Source organism: Sarcophilus harrisii, chromosome 2 (genome assembly GCF_902635505.1).
Source record: "Sarcophilus harrisii chromosome 2, mSarHar1.11, whole genome shotgun sequence".
NCBI lineage: Eukaryota > Metazoa > Chordata > Mammalia > Dasyuromorphia > Dasyuridae > Sarcophilus > Sarcophilus harrisii.
Genome location: NC_045427.1, coordinates 530,892,329 through 530,908,818, shown reverse-complemented (window position 1 = coordinate 530,908,818; position 16,490 = coordinate 530,892,329). Strand labels below are relative to the sequence as shown.

Sequence of the window (16,490 nt, the reverse complement as noted above, 5' to 3'; positions counted from 1 at the left end):
AGTGGACTTTATTAAATACCAATGTCTGTTCTCTATGTAATTGTATTTTTAAAATTCTTTCTATAGGATCAATTGTTACAATGCCATCTATGCACAGGCTCCATTTGGTGGCTTCAAAATGTCAGGAAATGGCAGAGAACTGTAAGTTTTGTTAACAATATTAATTTTAATAATATTTTTATACTTATATTGCATTTCATAGTTTCCAAAGTATTTCAGTGCATATTATCTCAGTCCTTACACCTATACTGTGAATTAGGGTTAGGTATTATTATTCCATTTTGTAAATATGGAAGCAGAGGCCCAAGTTTTCACAGTTAGTAAGTAGCAAAACAAGACTTCAACTCAGCTCTTTCAACTGTCTGGTGCTCTTTGTAGTACCACATACTGTCACTACTATCTCATTAAGCCCCTAAGTGTGCAACCACAAAATGAACCAGATTTTCAAGAACCATAATAGTTTGCTTGAGCTCCACTTTAATTATCCAACCTTCTCTTTCGTTGCTGCAACTTAAACTGTTAATGGCATTCAGTCTGGTGATCTTCTTGTTCCTTATATGCATCATGCTCATTTCTATGTCTGGGGCTTCAATAATTCTATTTCCTATTCTCCAATGTTACTTGAAATACCCTACACATGGCAAGGCTGTAATATGTAATCTGCTAAATGATTCATTTTTGGTGAATAACTCTCAAATTTCATCCTTCATTTCCTTTTGTATAGATTTTAGAATGGGCAAAACTATTTAAATTATCTTTTGACCTTCACAAGAATCCAGTGACACAGCTATTGTTATCCCCATTTTCTGAGAAAATAGAGGATTAGAAGTACAAATACATTCAAACAATAAGTAGTACAGTTTAGACTAAATCTTGGGTGTTCTCACTTAAAACTGACTTCTTTCCATTATACCATATTGCCTCCCCACTTGATATGTATCAGGAAGGATTATTTTCTATCTGTGATTCTGAAGGAGGTGGTAGAAATGAATCATATGCAATGTCCTCATGGCGGGAAATGATTTGAGCCAATGATTTGAGCAAGCACCTGGACAAAGATCCAGTTCTACCATATCTGGCTTCTATCGTAGTCAGGACAGGGCAGGAGGGCTCCAACAGAAAAGGATAAGGCTGTGCGTCCATTTATAGTCCACCATTTGGATGAGGCTGTCACAGAAAACAAAGATGCCTGGGGATAAATTGTGGAATGAGAAGTAAGTGCCAGTGGATTCCTCATGCATTCCTTTATGGAGATTTTGTGAAATTGTTAGTTTTTGAGTCATTTCAATCTTGTTCAGCTCTTCATGACCCTATTTCTTGTTTTCTTGGCAAAGATACTGGAGTGGTTTACCATTTTTTTCTCCAGTTCATTTTACAGATAAGGAAACTGAGGCAAACAGTGACTTGCCTAAGTCACATAGTTAGGAAATGTCTGAGACTGGATTTGAACTCAGGAATATGAGACTTTTTGATTCAATCTCAGTGCTCTATCCACTTGAGCCACCTAAAATAATTTTTCTTAAGAAAAAAAAAAGCATCACCTTAACTTATACAATATTCTCTAAAACTATATAGCTAAGCAGCTGCTGTCATATAGTGGTAAAAGAAATTTCTTCAGTAGCGCTCTCTAAATCACTGGTACCATATAGAAAAGGAGGCCTCTCTCAAGATCCTTGCAATCTATGTTAACTTAGAAAACCAAGTGTTAACATTAACTATGTTTTGCTGTATTTTTATTTATCTTGTTAAATATTTCCCAATTACATTTTAATCTCATTGGTGTAGCATATTTGATGCCTCTACTCCAAATCCAAAAACAAAAAAAAAAAAAAATCATACATCTCTCAATACTCTTTTATCTAGATATTTACAGATGATTTGTTTTTTAAAGCTTATGAGCTGACTGAGGGTGGAAACAGTGTTTTATTCTTTTTTTTTTTGCTTCTACCCAGGCGTCTAGCATAGGGTTGTACACAGTAGACATAGAGGTTTTCAGAGATTTTGGCTCCTTTCCCTAGTTTTAGATTGGGTGGAGAGGAGTGGCAGGCATTTGTTTTAGTGAATGGCCCCATAAAAATCTGCTTCCACAGCAGCTCATACTTGCCCGAGGCACTCAGAAATGAAGCAGCTTGTCCATCCAAGATTCCACATCAGAACTTCCTGATTTCAAATCTAGGTCTTTATCCACTATGCTCATCTGTTTCTCTGTTTAGGAGATGCTGCTCCTTTAATATACTTTTTACTTTATGTTTCTTGATTTTTTCCTTCTGCAATAGCGATTTCATCTGTATAATGAATATTGTATTTTTTGACTTCTCAATGGATGCAGAAAGGGATGGAAATAGGGAGAAAATGTGAAATTGAAAATTAAAATCAACCCCCAAAATGATGCCATTGCTTTAAATAAAAGAGAGGTGTTTGGGGTTTTGTTGTTGATTTTGGGGGGTTTGGGAGAGGTTTAGAGGGAGAAAAATTTCTCTGACCACTAAATACCCCAATTATTTTTAGTGATTTCTGGCTACAGTTCTCTCTCTTGCCTTCAGAAACTCCAACCACCACACTTCTTTTCCTGTTTTCTCTGAGGACTTTAAACTGCCCTTTAAGAGAGATTTGAACAAACCAAGTATACCAGGCCCAGCTAATTCTTTCTAGGACCTTTTACTCAGAGTAGATGTGTCCTCCTTTTTCCACATAAATTCTAAATATTTTGAAGTCTACATTGCAACTAAGACATGGGTTAAACTATTCTGCCCAAGCATTCTCACCTGTCTAGTTTCTTTCTCTCTTTCTTTCTTTTTTTGATTAATACATTCAAACACTTATTTTATTACTGTGATGATAGATGAGGACTTTTAAAGTGAATAACAGCATAGCCTAATAATTCTTTTTAAACATTATTTAAAGTTTTGAATTCTAAATTCTCTTTCTCCCTCTTTCCTTCCCTTCACCCTTCATTAAGACAATAAGTAATCAGATATAAATTATAGATCTGCAATCATATAAAACATTTCCATAGTCATATGTAAGAAAGAAAGTGAAAAAATATCATGCTTCAATTTGAATTCAAACAATATCAGTTCTTTCTCTGGAGCAAGATAGTATGCTTTATCATTAGTCCTCTAGAATTTTCTTGGATCATTGTATTGCTGAGAATAGCTAAATCATTCAGTTTCTTAACCTGTTTTCTCATGATCTTTTCCTCACAGTCAAATAGCATGAATTCAGAGTGACTTGGCAGAGTTTTATGGACAAAACAATACAGTAAACAAATGTCTACCATATATATGTATACATACATATTATATATGTCATATGTAATATATATTGCATAAGGAATCTAGAAAATATGTTTTTTAAATTTCTTTTTTAAATTTTGTTTTCTGATTATTACAGAGGCGAATATGCTCTGACGGAATACACAGAAGTGAAAACAGTTACTATTAAACTCAATGAAAAGGACCATTGAATGGAAGAGATCCTTCCTTAAGCATCTGACATTCTGAATGTGGCAGAGAAATTTTGTAGAACATAGCACTTCTTTAAAACAACAACAACAACATTGTATTTCTTCTAGGACTTTTAAATCTACCAGATTTTGAAAGAAGTTTTCTCTCACTCATGTCCACCTTCATTCATCCAAACTCTGGAGGGCTCCATTAGCCACCTGTGAATTTTGTCATACTTTATGGTAATCAAGTTATCAATTATTTTAGAATTTTACCCCTTTAGACCTGGTCACAGGGGACAGTGGAGAAGCTCAGGGCATTGTTTTAAAAAGTGTTTCTAAAAACAATGATGTTTGACTCATCTTGAAAAGCACTTGGCCGAATTTCTTGTTTCTGTTAAGAACTCGGGGAAAAAAATAAAATAAAAAACAAACCCTATACCTAGAAAGGAGAAACTCTATAATTTATAGTGACAGGTCTTGCCAAAGACCTCTTCCCCTATCCAGGTTCCAACAAAGACCAGCCCACCTGAACTCTGTGGTTCATCCTAGTCTTGATATTAAGTACAACTGGACATGGTCATTTAGCCAAAGGTTAGGTAAAAAACACACAAATTAAATGACATTAATTAGTGTAAACTTTAACTCTACTTGAATTTGAAAACTACAATCCTGTGTCAGGTTCCTTCATAAAAGAGTATTGATATCATGAAAGGATAGGATGAATGGTGATTAATTTGACAGTCAATTATCTTCATTCATAATATGGTATGCATTCATTACTTGGCTTAAAACTGTTATGTATGTCCCCAAAACATCACTCATTCAGTAGCTCCAAAAACATACATACAACATATATATCCTGGGAAGCACTTTCTTTTTTAGAGGAAAAAAGAGACTTTTGCACTGCATTTCCTAGAAAAATTTCCTTTATCTTATAAAGTCTTGCAGCTTGGTATATGTTTAACTTTGAAGATAGTATGGGAGACTCACAGCAGTTTCACTGAAAGCCCTACATATCTATCCTTAGGATAGTAGAGTGGAAATATTAATCAATCAACATTTATTAAGTGCCTACTACATGCCGGGTACTGTGCTATATAAGCTCTGGGAAACAACCAATCAAGTAGTTATTATGCACTTCCTATGTGCCAGGCACTGTGCCAAGCACGAGGCATTAACAAACTACTTAAAATAAGAATTCTTTCCCCCAAAAACTGCAGTTCTGTAGCAGGTAGTAATGCTCTGTGGTAATCCCTAAGATCTTCTTTTGCTCTCTTCTCTCTGGAGCACTGATTATAAATAACAAGTCCTGCTTGTTGTTTGTTTTAAGTAGTAACAATTCAATGAAATAGGTAGCATAACTATCATTACCCCCATTTTTCAGGTAAGGGAACTGAAGTTCGCCAAGTTTCAGTTGTCCACAGTTAGGTGGGAGTTTGAACTCAAACCCAGATTTTTCAACTTCAAGTCCCAGAGCTCTTCCCACTAGACCAAGCTGTTTACTGATCTGTCTTGCTTAGTTAGACTTATATAATACTGGAAAGATTGGTATCATCTAACCTTACTTTTAGAGGTCTGCTACTCGAATTGATTTCTAATTGATTCAGTAAATAATAATTTGGACTGAGTGGAGGCAAAAGGTCTCTTACTGTATCTGAGTGGTTTAGGAGTATTACTTTTTTTATAAAGTTGTGAATTTTTCTCTCCTTTTTATATAACAAAAAATTAAAATGTTCTATAATTCCTAACTTGGGAATGCTATCAATTTTCCTATTTGGCACTGAAATATCAAAGCTTATTTAAAAAAATAATTCTTAAGGTATACTTTTAGTATCACTTAACTGGTATTGTTTTTTCCCTTGATGTGAAAAAAAAAAAAAAAACCCACGATGCTTATCGTTGAGATTAGGAGAGAGATATAGCATAATAAAGTGAAATTCCAAAAATAAAAACCAACATGAATATACAGAGCATCATGTATATGATATAGAATTGCTATCTTTTTAGAAAATAATGCCATATGTAATTTACTATTTTTCCCTATCAGTTAAGATTCAACATATTGTCTTATTATTTTGTTAAATCAGGGTTTGACTTCACACACTGAACTTTCTGAATTTTATTTTACATAACTTAGAAACTAACTTTAAAAATAATCCCTCAGAGGGTTCCTCTTCTTTTATTGCACAGTTATGCTTTTCATATGAAATGCTACTTAAATCGTTTAAATATTTATAATTAGTATACAGTTAATTACCATATTTTTATAGCTGAAAGTACTTGGAAATGGTATGTTTAAACTTCTTGTATATACTGTATTTAGAGATGAAAATCTATGTAAGATTAGGTTTTCAATCCTTTAAAGATTTACTTTTCTGTGGTGTGGTTAAAAAAACCCACTATAATCCTGTGAATTCCATGACAGATTAAATTTAAAGCAATGCAACAACACTTTTAAAACAGAATAAACTTTTGAAACAAAACAATGCTTTGTTTTCCTTATTAACAAAAACTCAAACCCATTGTATGTGGATGCTCTTTCTCCTTTTACCTAGATCTGGTGGACAAATGAAGTACTTTAATTCAAATTTTAAAATCCCATTTGCTGGTATGAGAGACTAAAATTTATATTTGTCCAGATTTATAGCCTTAGAATAAAGTTATTAACTGTCAAAATGAGATTTGCTACTTCTTTATCTGGATGTCTGTATCTTGATTTTTTTTCAACTTCAAATCTGATTTTGAAACCTTAGCAAATATTTAATAGTTAAGAGTTGAAAATGAAAATTGGAATAATAGCATCAGTGGGGTTAAGTAGCAATGAATATTTTTAGTGTTAATCTAATATCTTGGATTTGAAATTTTAAATGCAGCTCTTATATTTCAGCAAAATGCTAGTTTAAAAGAGAGACAGGGACACACACACACACACACACACACACAATGTTTGTCACCATTTCTTAAATTTTGGAGTTTGAAGGGACCTGAGAAGTCAATTGTTTCCTTTTATAGATGAGACACTGAAGATGGGAAAAGTAACTTGATCTGAAATTTACTATCCCAGCACCTTATTCACTGTGCCACAGAAGCCGAATAGGGAGTAGTTTTGCCTTGTTCAAGAATTACGTGTTAGAAATTGTTAGCTATTTTTTCTCCCAAGTGTAAGGTAAAGAGAAGTTTATTAAGAAAACAAATTTGAGAATTCTTTTGAATGTATGTGTTAAATTGAATGCTGTGATTTGACCAACTCTAAACAGAACAGTTGTAGTTTCCAATGCTCTCGTGTTTTGCTATGAGGTTTTTTTCAGCCTAGTCATTTCAAGGTCATTCTCACCCATCCCTAGCCCATCCCACCCTCCAAAAACGGAAAAAAGAACTGAAGTTTCAACCTGGCCCAATCTTATTACATCCCCTTACATGCACTTCCTAAAGAAGTCACTAGATGGCATATGATGGAGTTGTTACAAGGGGAATATTAAGAAGGAAGTAATGAATAAGAAATCATAACGTCTGCACTGTGGGGTGGACTCATTTGCTATCTTTGTACTTTCTTTCTCTAACCCCAAAAGACAAACATCACATCGGGACATTACTGGGAAGTGGTAATACTATGCCCCTTTGCTATTTATTATAAGGGTCTGTGTTGAGTGGCTTTCCAATTGTGAAAAGAGTTTTGCACTAATTTGACTGCAATCTTGTCAAGTCTCCAATTATAGCTCTGTCTCACAGGGCGAGGCTTCCGAGCTGAAGTTCAGTCTGTCTGTAGGCCCAGAAAAGAGTTAAGTAATAACAGTCCAGGACATGGGGATGAGAGAAACTTTTGAACCATGCAAATAAGTGTCGCCATAATAGCTCACAGTTAAAAGACTTAGGAAATATTTTCCTAAGGTCAGTCTCATGAAATATTATCCTTGAAGCTTGTAATTATTATTACAACCATTTTGCAAATGAGGAAATACATAAAGGTTAAATTACTTTAACCTAAGTCCTATAGGGGCAGATAAGGCATAGTAGAGAGAAAATCCTAGCCTAAAAGTCAAGAAGATAGGAGTTCAAATTCAAACACAGTAGCTGTGAGACTATGGGAAAATCACTTAATCTGCTTTGGTTTACTTAACTATAAAATGGAAATAATAACAATTGTTTCAGATCAAATATCTGTAAGGGGTTTAGCATTGTTCCTGTCACAGCAGGAATATGATAAATGCTCCTTTCCCTTCCTTTCCCTTCCTTTCCCTTCTTTGGAGTTAATGGTTTCATTCGAGGTCAGGTCTCTTACTACAAGCCCAGAGCCTGCCACTAAGAGCTAATAGTCACAGATCACCCAAAGGAATTAAGACATTTTGAAGGCTTTAGTGGTCCAGTCTGGCTGGAGCATAGAGTAATAATGGAAGGGGAAGTCATCTAAGTTTGGAAAGAAAAAAGTAGCCAGGAATCAGACTGGGGATAGGACCTTACTTGACAAATCCGATTTTCACATTAGTTTCTGCTTCACTGGACAAAGAATGTGGACAAGGGGTGGCTGCAAAGTATATCTATACACAGATACATAATACTTATAGAAAAAGGATGAGTCAGGTTTGCATAGTAGTTAAAGCACTGACTTCAGAGACAGAAAGACTTCAAATCCTGAGGGATAATATATTGCGGGATCTTGGAGGAGTGGGCAACCCTCCCTACGCCTCAGTTTCCACATCTTTAAAATAGAGGAAAGACTCGATAGCCTCTGAATTCTGCCTGGTCCAGTTCTCAGACCACTCCAGCCTCTTCGTCTGAATTCTTCCTGTCTCCCAATCCCTTTCCTCAGGCCACCGCTGAATTTCCTTCTAGGGCGAGATGTTCCAGAAGTCCCCCAACTCTACTTCCCCGCTGCCGGCCCGTCCCCTCCTGCTCATCATTTATTCTTTCCAGCTTCCCTAGCGCCCCCCGCCCGCCTTTCCCTTGGGGTGGCGAACTATATAGACAAAGGAAGGTCCGGCCTTGACCATGACCATGACCGTGACCGTGGTCGTGGCTGTAGCCCGGGCGGAACGCGCGGCCCCAGACGCAGCGCGGGAAGGGGTGGGGGGGGGGGGGAGGGAAGGGGAAGGAAGGAGGGGAGGGAGTGGAAGAGGGGGCTCTGTTCTGGCCCCGCCCTCCCCTGGGGACTCCCGCCCACGCCTCCTGCTTCCCTCCCTCCCCACGGAGGGAGCGGCAGTCGCCCAGAGCCCCGATTCCACCTGGCAGCGCAGGGGCCCCCCGGACCCCTCCCGGGGCATCAGGTAAGCTTCTCCTCGACCCCTCCCTTATTTTGGCTTTCTGCTTCTTCAGAACGCATTCCACGCAGTTTCCGAATGGGGTGGGGTGGCGGGGCGGGGTCCCTGGACTCCCTGTGCCTGCGGGGAGGGAGAGGCCACGCCGCGGGCTGGCCTCCTCCGGTCGGCCGCCTCTTTGATGCCCTCCGAGCCCAGCTGGACATGGACTGAAGTTGGACTTGGGCTGGGGTTAGGGGGTGGACGGATGGGAAGGCTGGAAGTCGCACCTTTCCCCAGGTGCTGCTCACCTTGGCCCCTGCCCCGAGAGAGTGAGGTGCCTGCAGCGCGAGGGGGAGACTTCGAAATCCAAACTTTGTTTCTGCTGCCGGGATTTTCCTGCAGTGACTCATCCCCCTCGAAGCTGCTTGCGAAGGGGACCGGGGAATCTGGATCCAGGTCGGGGTGAGGAGGGGGAAGGGATCAAGCAAGACCCAGAAAGTGAGAAGAAAATCTGAGATCTCGGATCTCCTCCCGTAGATATGCACCAACTTCCTATTCTGGGGGGCAAGTCACTTCTGCTGTCCACGATATGTCCTGAACTTGAAACAGTGCCTGGCGCTAAATAAATGTTTATTAATTGGTTGATTGATTGATCTGTGAGTTAAATAATATTATTCATGCAATCAGTTTTTTAAAGAATGTATATTAAAGGGAATGCATATGGGTTATTTGCCCACAGAGATTCTTTTGGACCGGGGTCTAAGATGCCCAGAAACAAAAACATCTTGTTTTTGTTGTTGTTGTTATTTTGTTTTTGTTTTTGTTTTTTTATGTGTACGATTTTTGATTTCTCTTTTCAGTATCTGTCTGGAAGTGCTAAGTGAGAGTGGGTGACTGGGAAATCACTTCCTAGAAAAACAATAACAAAAATAGGTTGTGGCACTTTTAGGATTTAAAATGGTTTTTCGGAATCTAGACTTGGGATCTAGACTTGATTTGATAAACTGAATGCTCTGGTCTTCCAGTAAGATCTTAAAAGATGCAATTGTGATTAGTAGTGTTTTATGGAACACACACAAAAGGAAAGGGGCAGGGCCGGGTTAAAGAAGTAACATTCAAACCTTCCCTTTGCTTTCAGAAAAAAATACTTGGCTTTATATCTTTTTTTTTTTTTTTTTTAAACATTTGGTTGTCAGATTCTGATGTACGGAGAGGAAAAGAATTTGGAGTTTAATTTTACTAAGTATGCATATAAAACATAGTAGTGTCTGGTTAATAGAAATTTACTTCTGTAAAATAAACTTTCAGGTCATTCTACCTTGGTTAAACATTTTAGGAAAAGTTGAGTTGTCTATACCCTAATTACTCCCTTGGGGAATGTGGGAAGATTAATGAGAATACCATTTATCTCTATGATACCTCAGATTTTGTTTTTGCCCAAGGTTAAGAGTTTCTACACTAAGTAACTGTGCCTAGAAGTTAAAGAACTGACTTTATCAGATGAACAAGGATCCCTCAGTAGATGCCCTCTTCATCTGCCAGTCAGGATTTGAAGGCCTTGGAAAATTTTGTGCTTGGAGGAGTAGGGAACAAATATTTTTCTAATCCTGAATTTGGAAGAGGGTTATAATCCCTCTGTTTTTTTTTTGTCTCCTACCACTAGGCTAGAATGGACTCCTTTTGCATCTCTAACTATTGGGTTTGATAAAAAATAAGAAATTTCTCTTGAATTACAGACATTTTTAAAGGCCCAATCCAGATACTACTTCCTCCAAGTTTCCTTATCTACTCTACACACACTTATCCCCAACTACCAGCTATTTCTCCTCAAATCTTCTTAAAACATTGCCCTGAGTCTTTAGTATTATCACATTTTGCCTTGCATCAGTTAATTTGTATATCTGTATTGATTTGATAATTGATTTGAGAATTGATGTTGCCAACAAAAGTCAACACCTTACTGCTAATATGTTGCTGATGAATTTCTCCAAATTTGGACTAGCTTGCACAAAAGACCTACTTTCTATCCCTGGAGCAAACCTGTTAAGTCTTTGCTGACAAGTAGAAGCCTATAGAGCTTTTTATTTTTTATCCATTAAAAAAACTTTCTGAACCCAGAAACGTCTCAAGGTCACAATGAGTAGGTCCTTAGGATTTTATGGTTTTACTTCTTTGGCCCTAACACACTCCTTTAAAGTAAATACACTTCATTACAATCCTGCTTTTCTGGGAGAGATATGTGAGATCACAAAGAATACTGATTTTAGTCTGAGCCTTCTGGACCCTTGTAAGATGAAATGACATGGGATACAATTACAGGAAAGTGCAAGCCTTTTTATTTTGAAAGATCTTGGGACCTTTATGCATTTTATATAGGTGGAAAAAGCTTGGAAACCACTCTTTGGCTGAAAAATGGAAAATTTCACTATTTGCCTCTTCTAAGCTAATTTTATAATTTAGAAATTTGATCACAGCTGGGACCTAACTAAAGATGAAGAGAATTTTGAAGAAACAAAGATTTTATTGCAAACTTTGTCTGAGAAGGGAAAATGCCTACTATTTGTCATCTCTAATATAAAATAATTTCCCAATTTGGAAATTCATTATGTCAAGAACCTAAAGATAAGGAGATCCATGAAGAAGCAGAGATCAATTTGAAGGCCAATATTGAGCAAAGCTTGAGTTGCTACACCTTGTATCTTCTATTTAGCAAATAGAGAAAATTGTGACTATTAAGTTGCTCTGTTGACCAAATATTGGTAAAAATGATTTTCATAGAGAAACTGAAAGCAAAAAAGGGAACAGCATGTGTTGGGGGGTTTTAGCAGAAGTTAAATTTCAAGTTCACAAAAAAAAAAATAAAAAAGTGGGAAAACATTATATAGACAGCAAACTTTAAAAATGTTTAGATGTTTACCTATTTGTATGTTTCTGTTACTTTCAGGCATAATTGTAAATATTTAATAGCAGGGTTTTTTATTATTATTAAAGCTTTTTATTTTCAAAACAAATGCATGGATAATTTTTCAACATTGACCCTTGCAAAACCTTGTGTTCCAATTTTTCCCTCTTTTTCTCCCATCCCCTCCCTTAGTTGGCAAGTAATCCAATATATGTTAAATCCGATATATGTATACATATTTATACAGTTATCTTGCTGCACAAGAAAAATCAAATCAAAAAAGGAAAAAAATGAAAAAGAAAACACAATGCAAGCAAATAACAACAAAAAAGAGTGCAAATGTTATGTTGTGATCCACCCTCAGTTCCCACAGTCTTCTCTCTGGATGCAGATGTTTCTTCATCACAAGACCATTGGAACTGGCCTGAATCATCTCATAGTTGAAAAGAGCCACATCCATCAGAATTGATTATCATATAACCTTGTTGTTACTTGTTGTTGCTGTGTACAATGATCTCCTGGTTCTGCTCACTTCACTTAGCACCAGTTGATGTAAGTCTCTTCAGGCTGAAGGCTGTTATTTATAATACTTTTAGTCCCATTTACATCTCTCCCCCAAAACCAATCCCCATGAGATTTTTTTTTAAGATTCATTTTTATAGAGTTAATACCTCTTGCTTAAACCTCTGCAGGACCCACAATCTCTCCCCACCTCTTTTCACCCTACTGCAATTGCTCCCCTCCATGAACTCACACATACACCCCCCTTAGGCTCCAGCATGTTAGATAGCTAACATCTCTGGTGCATATTCATATATTTCCTCTTCATTCTGAAATACTGCCAAATCCATGACTAGTCATGGGGGGAAAATGCTCTAAATCACTATTGATCAGAGATATGTAAATAAAAACATCTATGAAGTACTACCTTATACAGATCAGAATGGCTAATGTGACAAAAAGAAAAAGGAAAATATTGGATGTGTGAGGGATGAGAGAAAAATGGGACACTAATACATTGTTGGTGGATTTGTGAGTGGATGCAACTATTCTGGAGAGCAGTTTGGAATTTTGGGCTAAGGGCTATAAAACTGATTCTCTTTGATCCACCAATACCATTGCTAGGTCTATATCCTAAAGATATATAAAAAAAGGGAGGGGAGAATATAAAAATATTTATAACAGCTCTTTTGTGGCAGCTTAGAATTGGAAATCAAAGGGATACTCATCAGTTGGTGAAACAAACTGTGGTATATGGTTGTAATGAAATATTGTGTTATAAGAAGTGACAAGCAGCATGATTTCTTTTTATTTTTTATTTTTATTATAGCTTTCTATAGACAAAACATATGCATTTTCAACATTGATCCTTGCAAAACTTCTGTTCCAACTTTTCCCTTCCTTCCTTCTACTTCCTCCCCTAGATGGCAGGCAGTCCCATACTATGTTAAACATGTTAAAGTATATGTTAAATACAATATATGTATACATATTTATACAGTTATCTTGTTGCACAGGAAAAATAAATTTATAAAAAAGGTAAAAATAACCTGGGCAGAAAAACAAAACTGCAAGCAAACAACAACATGTTATGGGCCAGAACTCTGAAACAAGGATTCTTACAAGGTGCTAACTAAATGGAATTGATGAGACAATGGTTATCTAGTTTAGCATGGTGCTTAATAGTTCTCCAAGTTCAGTATGATTGATTTAATCTTACAACAAATAATGGTTTCCTAGTGATATAATGTTATACTCAGTGTAGAGCATATAAGCTGGGACAAATTCAGCCTCGGACTTAGAGCCAGATTCATTCACTTCATCTCACAGCACCTTGGTGACTGGCCTCCTGCACTTCCCCCACTGAGACCAAGGCCTATCTCAAAGGCTCTCCAGAAAGCTGGCCCAGGCCCCAGGCAAGGAAACTAGATTGTAAAGGAGAAAATAAAGGATTTGGTTTTAACACCTGGCTATTCTTGTGGTGATTACTCTACTGAAATGAAAGCTGCTCCCTAGACCTCCAGAAAACCAAACAGGAACACTACAACAGAAAGTGCAAATGCTATGTTGTGATCCACACTCATTTCCCAGTGTTCTTTCTCTGAGTGTAGCTGGTTCTGTTCATTACAGGTCATTTGGAACTGGTTTGAATCATCTCATTGTTGAAAAGGGCCACGGCCACCAGAATTGGTCATCATATAGTATTGTTGTTGAAGTATATAATGATCTCCTGGTCCTGCTCATTTCACTCAGCATCAGTTCATTTAAGTCTCTCCAGGCCTTTCTGAAATCATCCTCTGGTCATTTCTTACAGAACAATAATATTCCATAATATTCATATACCACAATTTATTCAGCCATTTCCAATTCATGGGCATCCACTCAATCTCCAGTCTCCGGCCATTACAAAGAGACCTGCCACAAACATTCTTGCACATACAGGTCCCTTTCCCTTCTTTAAGATCTCTTTGGGATATAAGCCCAGTAGAAACATTGCTGGATCAAAGGGTATGCACAGTTTGATAACTTTTTGAGTATAATTCCAAATAAGCAGCATGATTTCAAAAGAACCTGGAAAGACATGAACTGATACATAATGAAGTGAACAAAACCAGGAGAACATTGTACAGAGTAACATATTTTTTGATGAAGAACTGTGAATAACTTAGCTTTTCTCAGTAATATAATAATCCAAAATAATTCCAAAGGACTGAAACATAACTATTTGCTGCCGGAGAAAGAATTGATATTGGTTGAATACAAACTGAAGCATTCTATTTTTCACTTTCATTTTTTTCTTTTATTAAATTCTTCTTGTAATCAATGATTAATAAGGAAATGTTTTACATAATTGCTCCTGTATAGGCTAATAAAAATTTAAAAAAAATACTGCCAAATCATACTTAACACCATATCTATTGTGCCCTTCCAAACAACTCATTGTATTCTTTAAGAGGTTTAAGGAATGCATTGGTAGATCATATTCATAATATGAGCTGAGTGCTTATGGCTATTTAATTTTCAGTGCTTATAAGAACTGTCATGAAGTCTGTTGGACAAATTTTCATAGCAATATTACTTAATAGTTAAAAGACACAGTATACTAGGTATAGTGCAGAACTAGTATCAGTTTATTATTAAGCTTTTATTAAAATCTGTGATATGAAAGAAAAACAATTTTTTAAAGCAAAACTATATAATCCATTGGTAGAAGGCAATAGGTATTCATATAAAATACTAGTGAGAGTATAGAGAGAGGAAAGAAGAGCACCCAGGACCCAGAGATATAGCCATAATTAAGAATCATGAAATAATATTAAGTCAGTTAAGAAGTTCAAAAATAACTAAACAAGTAGGTGGAGAACTAAGAAAAAATAGTACAAAGAAAACTCATGAAAAAGGGATTATTCCAGATGAGAAGATAGTCAAGCATGGCAAATGATTTAGAAGGATCAAGAAGGATGTATATTGAAAAAAGATCAACAGTTTAACAGTTAAAAGATCATTAATGATGTTGGAGAAAGATAAGTTCAGAAGCCAAATCTGGGAGGATTATAAATCAATCAAGCAATAAATATTTATTAAGTACTATTATGTATGTCCCAGGCACTGAATATGCTGATGATAAAAAAGAGACAAAAGTCCCTGCTCTCAAGGAGTTTACAATCTAATTGGAAGTGAGTGAAAAGAAAGGAAGTGAAAAAGGAAGAGATCTTGAAATGCCACAAACTTTAGAGCCTGTTTGTAGGTTCAGGGAAAGGACTGGTACATTGGGAAAGACTGAAAGTTAGAAAAGAAGATAGTGGGGGCAGTTTGCTGAAGTAGATGTGAGGGCAAGGTAAACCATCTCTTCACCAGAGATAAAAAGATATAGAGTCTGAGACTATAATTTCATTAATTATAGAGAACTCTATTCACCAATACTGGCTCCTTTGTAAATTTTAGTGAGTTTTCAGGAGCACTGAAAGGTTAAATGATTTGCCCCATTCTCCCCAGAGTTATTTGAACCCTGATCTTCCTGATTCCAGATACAACTTTATATTCTCTATTGGCATATGTTGTAAATAAATATAATTCCTACTTTTAAGAGTTTAAATTTTAAGGCAACCTGTTAATTAGAAAAGGGCAGGAGGGGCAGCTAGATTGGCGAAGTGCATAGAGCACTAGCCCTGAAATCAGGAGGGCCTAAGTTCAAATATGGTCTCAGACACTTAACATGTCATAATTGTGTGACCCTGTGATGAGGACAATACAGTCTCGCCCAGGTGAGCATCTGCATAGAGCATCTGCATTAAAATGTTCCTTTCAGATTATTCACCTGGACATCATCACCTCATCACCTGGACAAGTCCCTTAACTCCAATTGCCTTAGCAAAAAAAAAAAAAAAAAAAAAAAGAAAGAAAGAAAGAAAAGAAAAAGAAATCTCTAAAGCCTGTGCTTATAAATTTATTTTCTTATTTTATATTTTATTATCTTTATATTATAATCACATAATATGAATATTTATATGTAAACATATGATGGATAAATAATATGTAAATAACACATATCTTTATAATTTCTTAAATTATAAAATTTATTTCCTTAATTAAATTTATTTTTATTTTTTGCTGAGGCCATTGGGGTTAACTGACTTGTCTAGGATCTCACTACTAGATAGTGTTAAGTGTTTGAAGCCAAATTTGGACTCAGGTCCTTCTGACTTCAGAACCAGTACTCTATCCACTGCACCATCTAGCTAACCCTATTTTATATTGAAATAATTTTTTTTCATACCTCCTCCATCCTTATTAAATGAAGTGGAGGAGGAAGGGAAAAAGTATTTACTTAAAATCCTACTCTTTGCCAGTCACTGCGCTTAAATGATTTACAAATATTGTCCCATTTAATGTATTAAAAAAGCAA

At 36.4% G+C, this 16,490-nt stretch overlaps 2 protein-coding genes across 3 annotated transcripts in view; both read left to right on the top strand.

Moving 5' to 3' along the window:
* ALDH1A3 (aldehyde dehydrogenase 1 family member A3) overlaps positions 1-5,336 on the top strand; it is a 46,278-nt gene extending 40,942 nt beyond the window's left edge. Inside the window, exons 12-13 of the mRNA XM_003755587.4 lie at positions 67-141; positions 3,394-5,336. Of these exons, the coding sequence (XP_003755635.1) occupies positions 67-141; positions 3,394-3,466 (148 nt within the window). The 3' untranslated portion in view covers positions 3,467-5,336. The remainder of the gene's footprint in view (positions 1-66; positions 142-3,393) is intronic.
* Positions 5,337-8,576: 3,240 nt separating this feature from the next.
* Positions 8,577-16,490, top strand: part of LRRK1 (leucine rich repeat kinase 1) — a 150,210-nt gene continuing 142,296 nt past the window's right edge. The window contains exon 1 of one of the 2 annotated variants that reach the window (XM_031955484.1): positions 8,577-8,709. The gene's annotated coding sequence lies outside the window, so the exon portion shown is untranslated. The remainder of the gene's footprint in view (positions 8,710-16,490) is intronic. The other variant, XM_031955485.1, reaches the window with a different exon arrangement.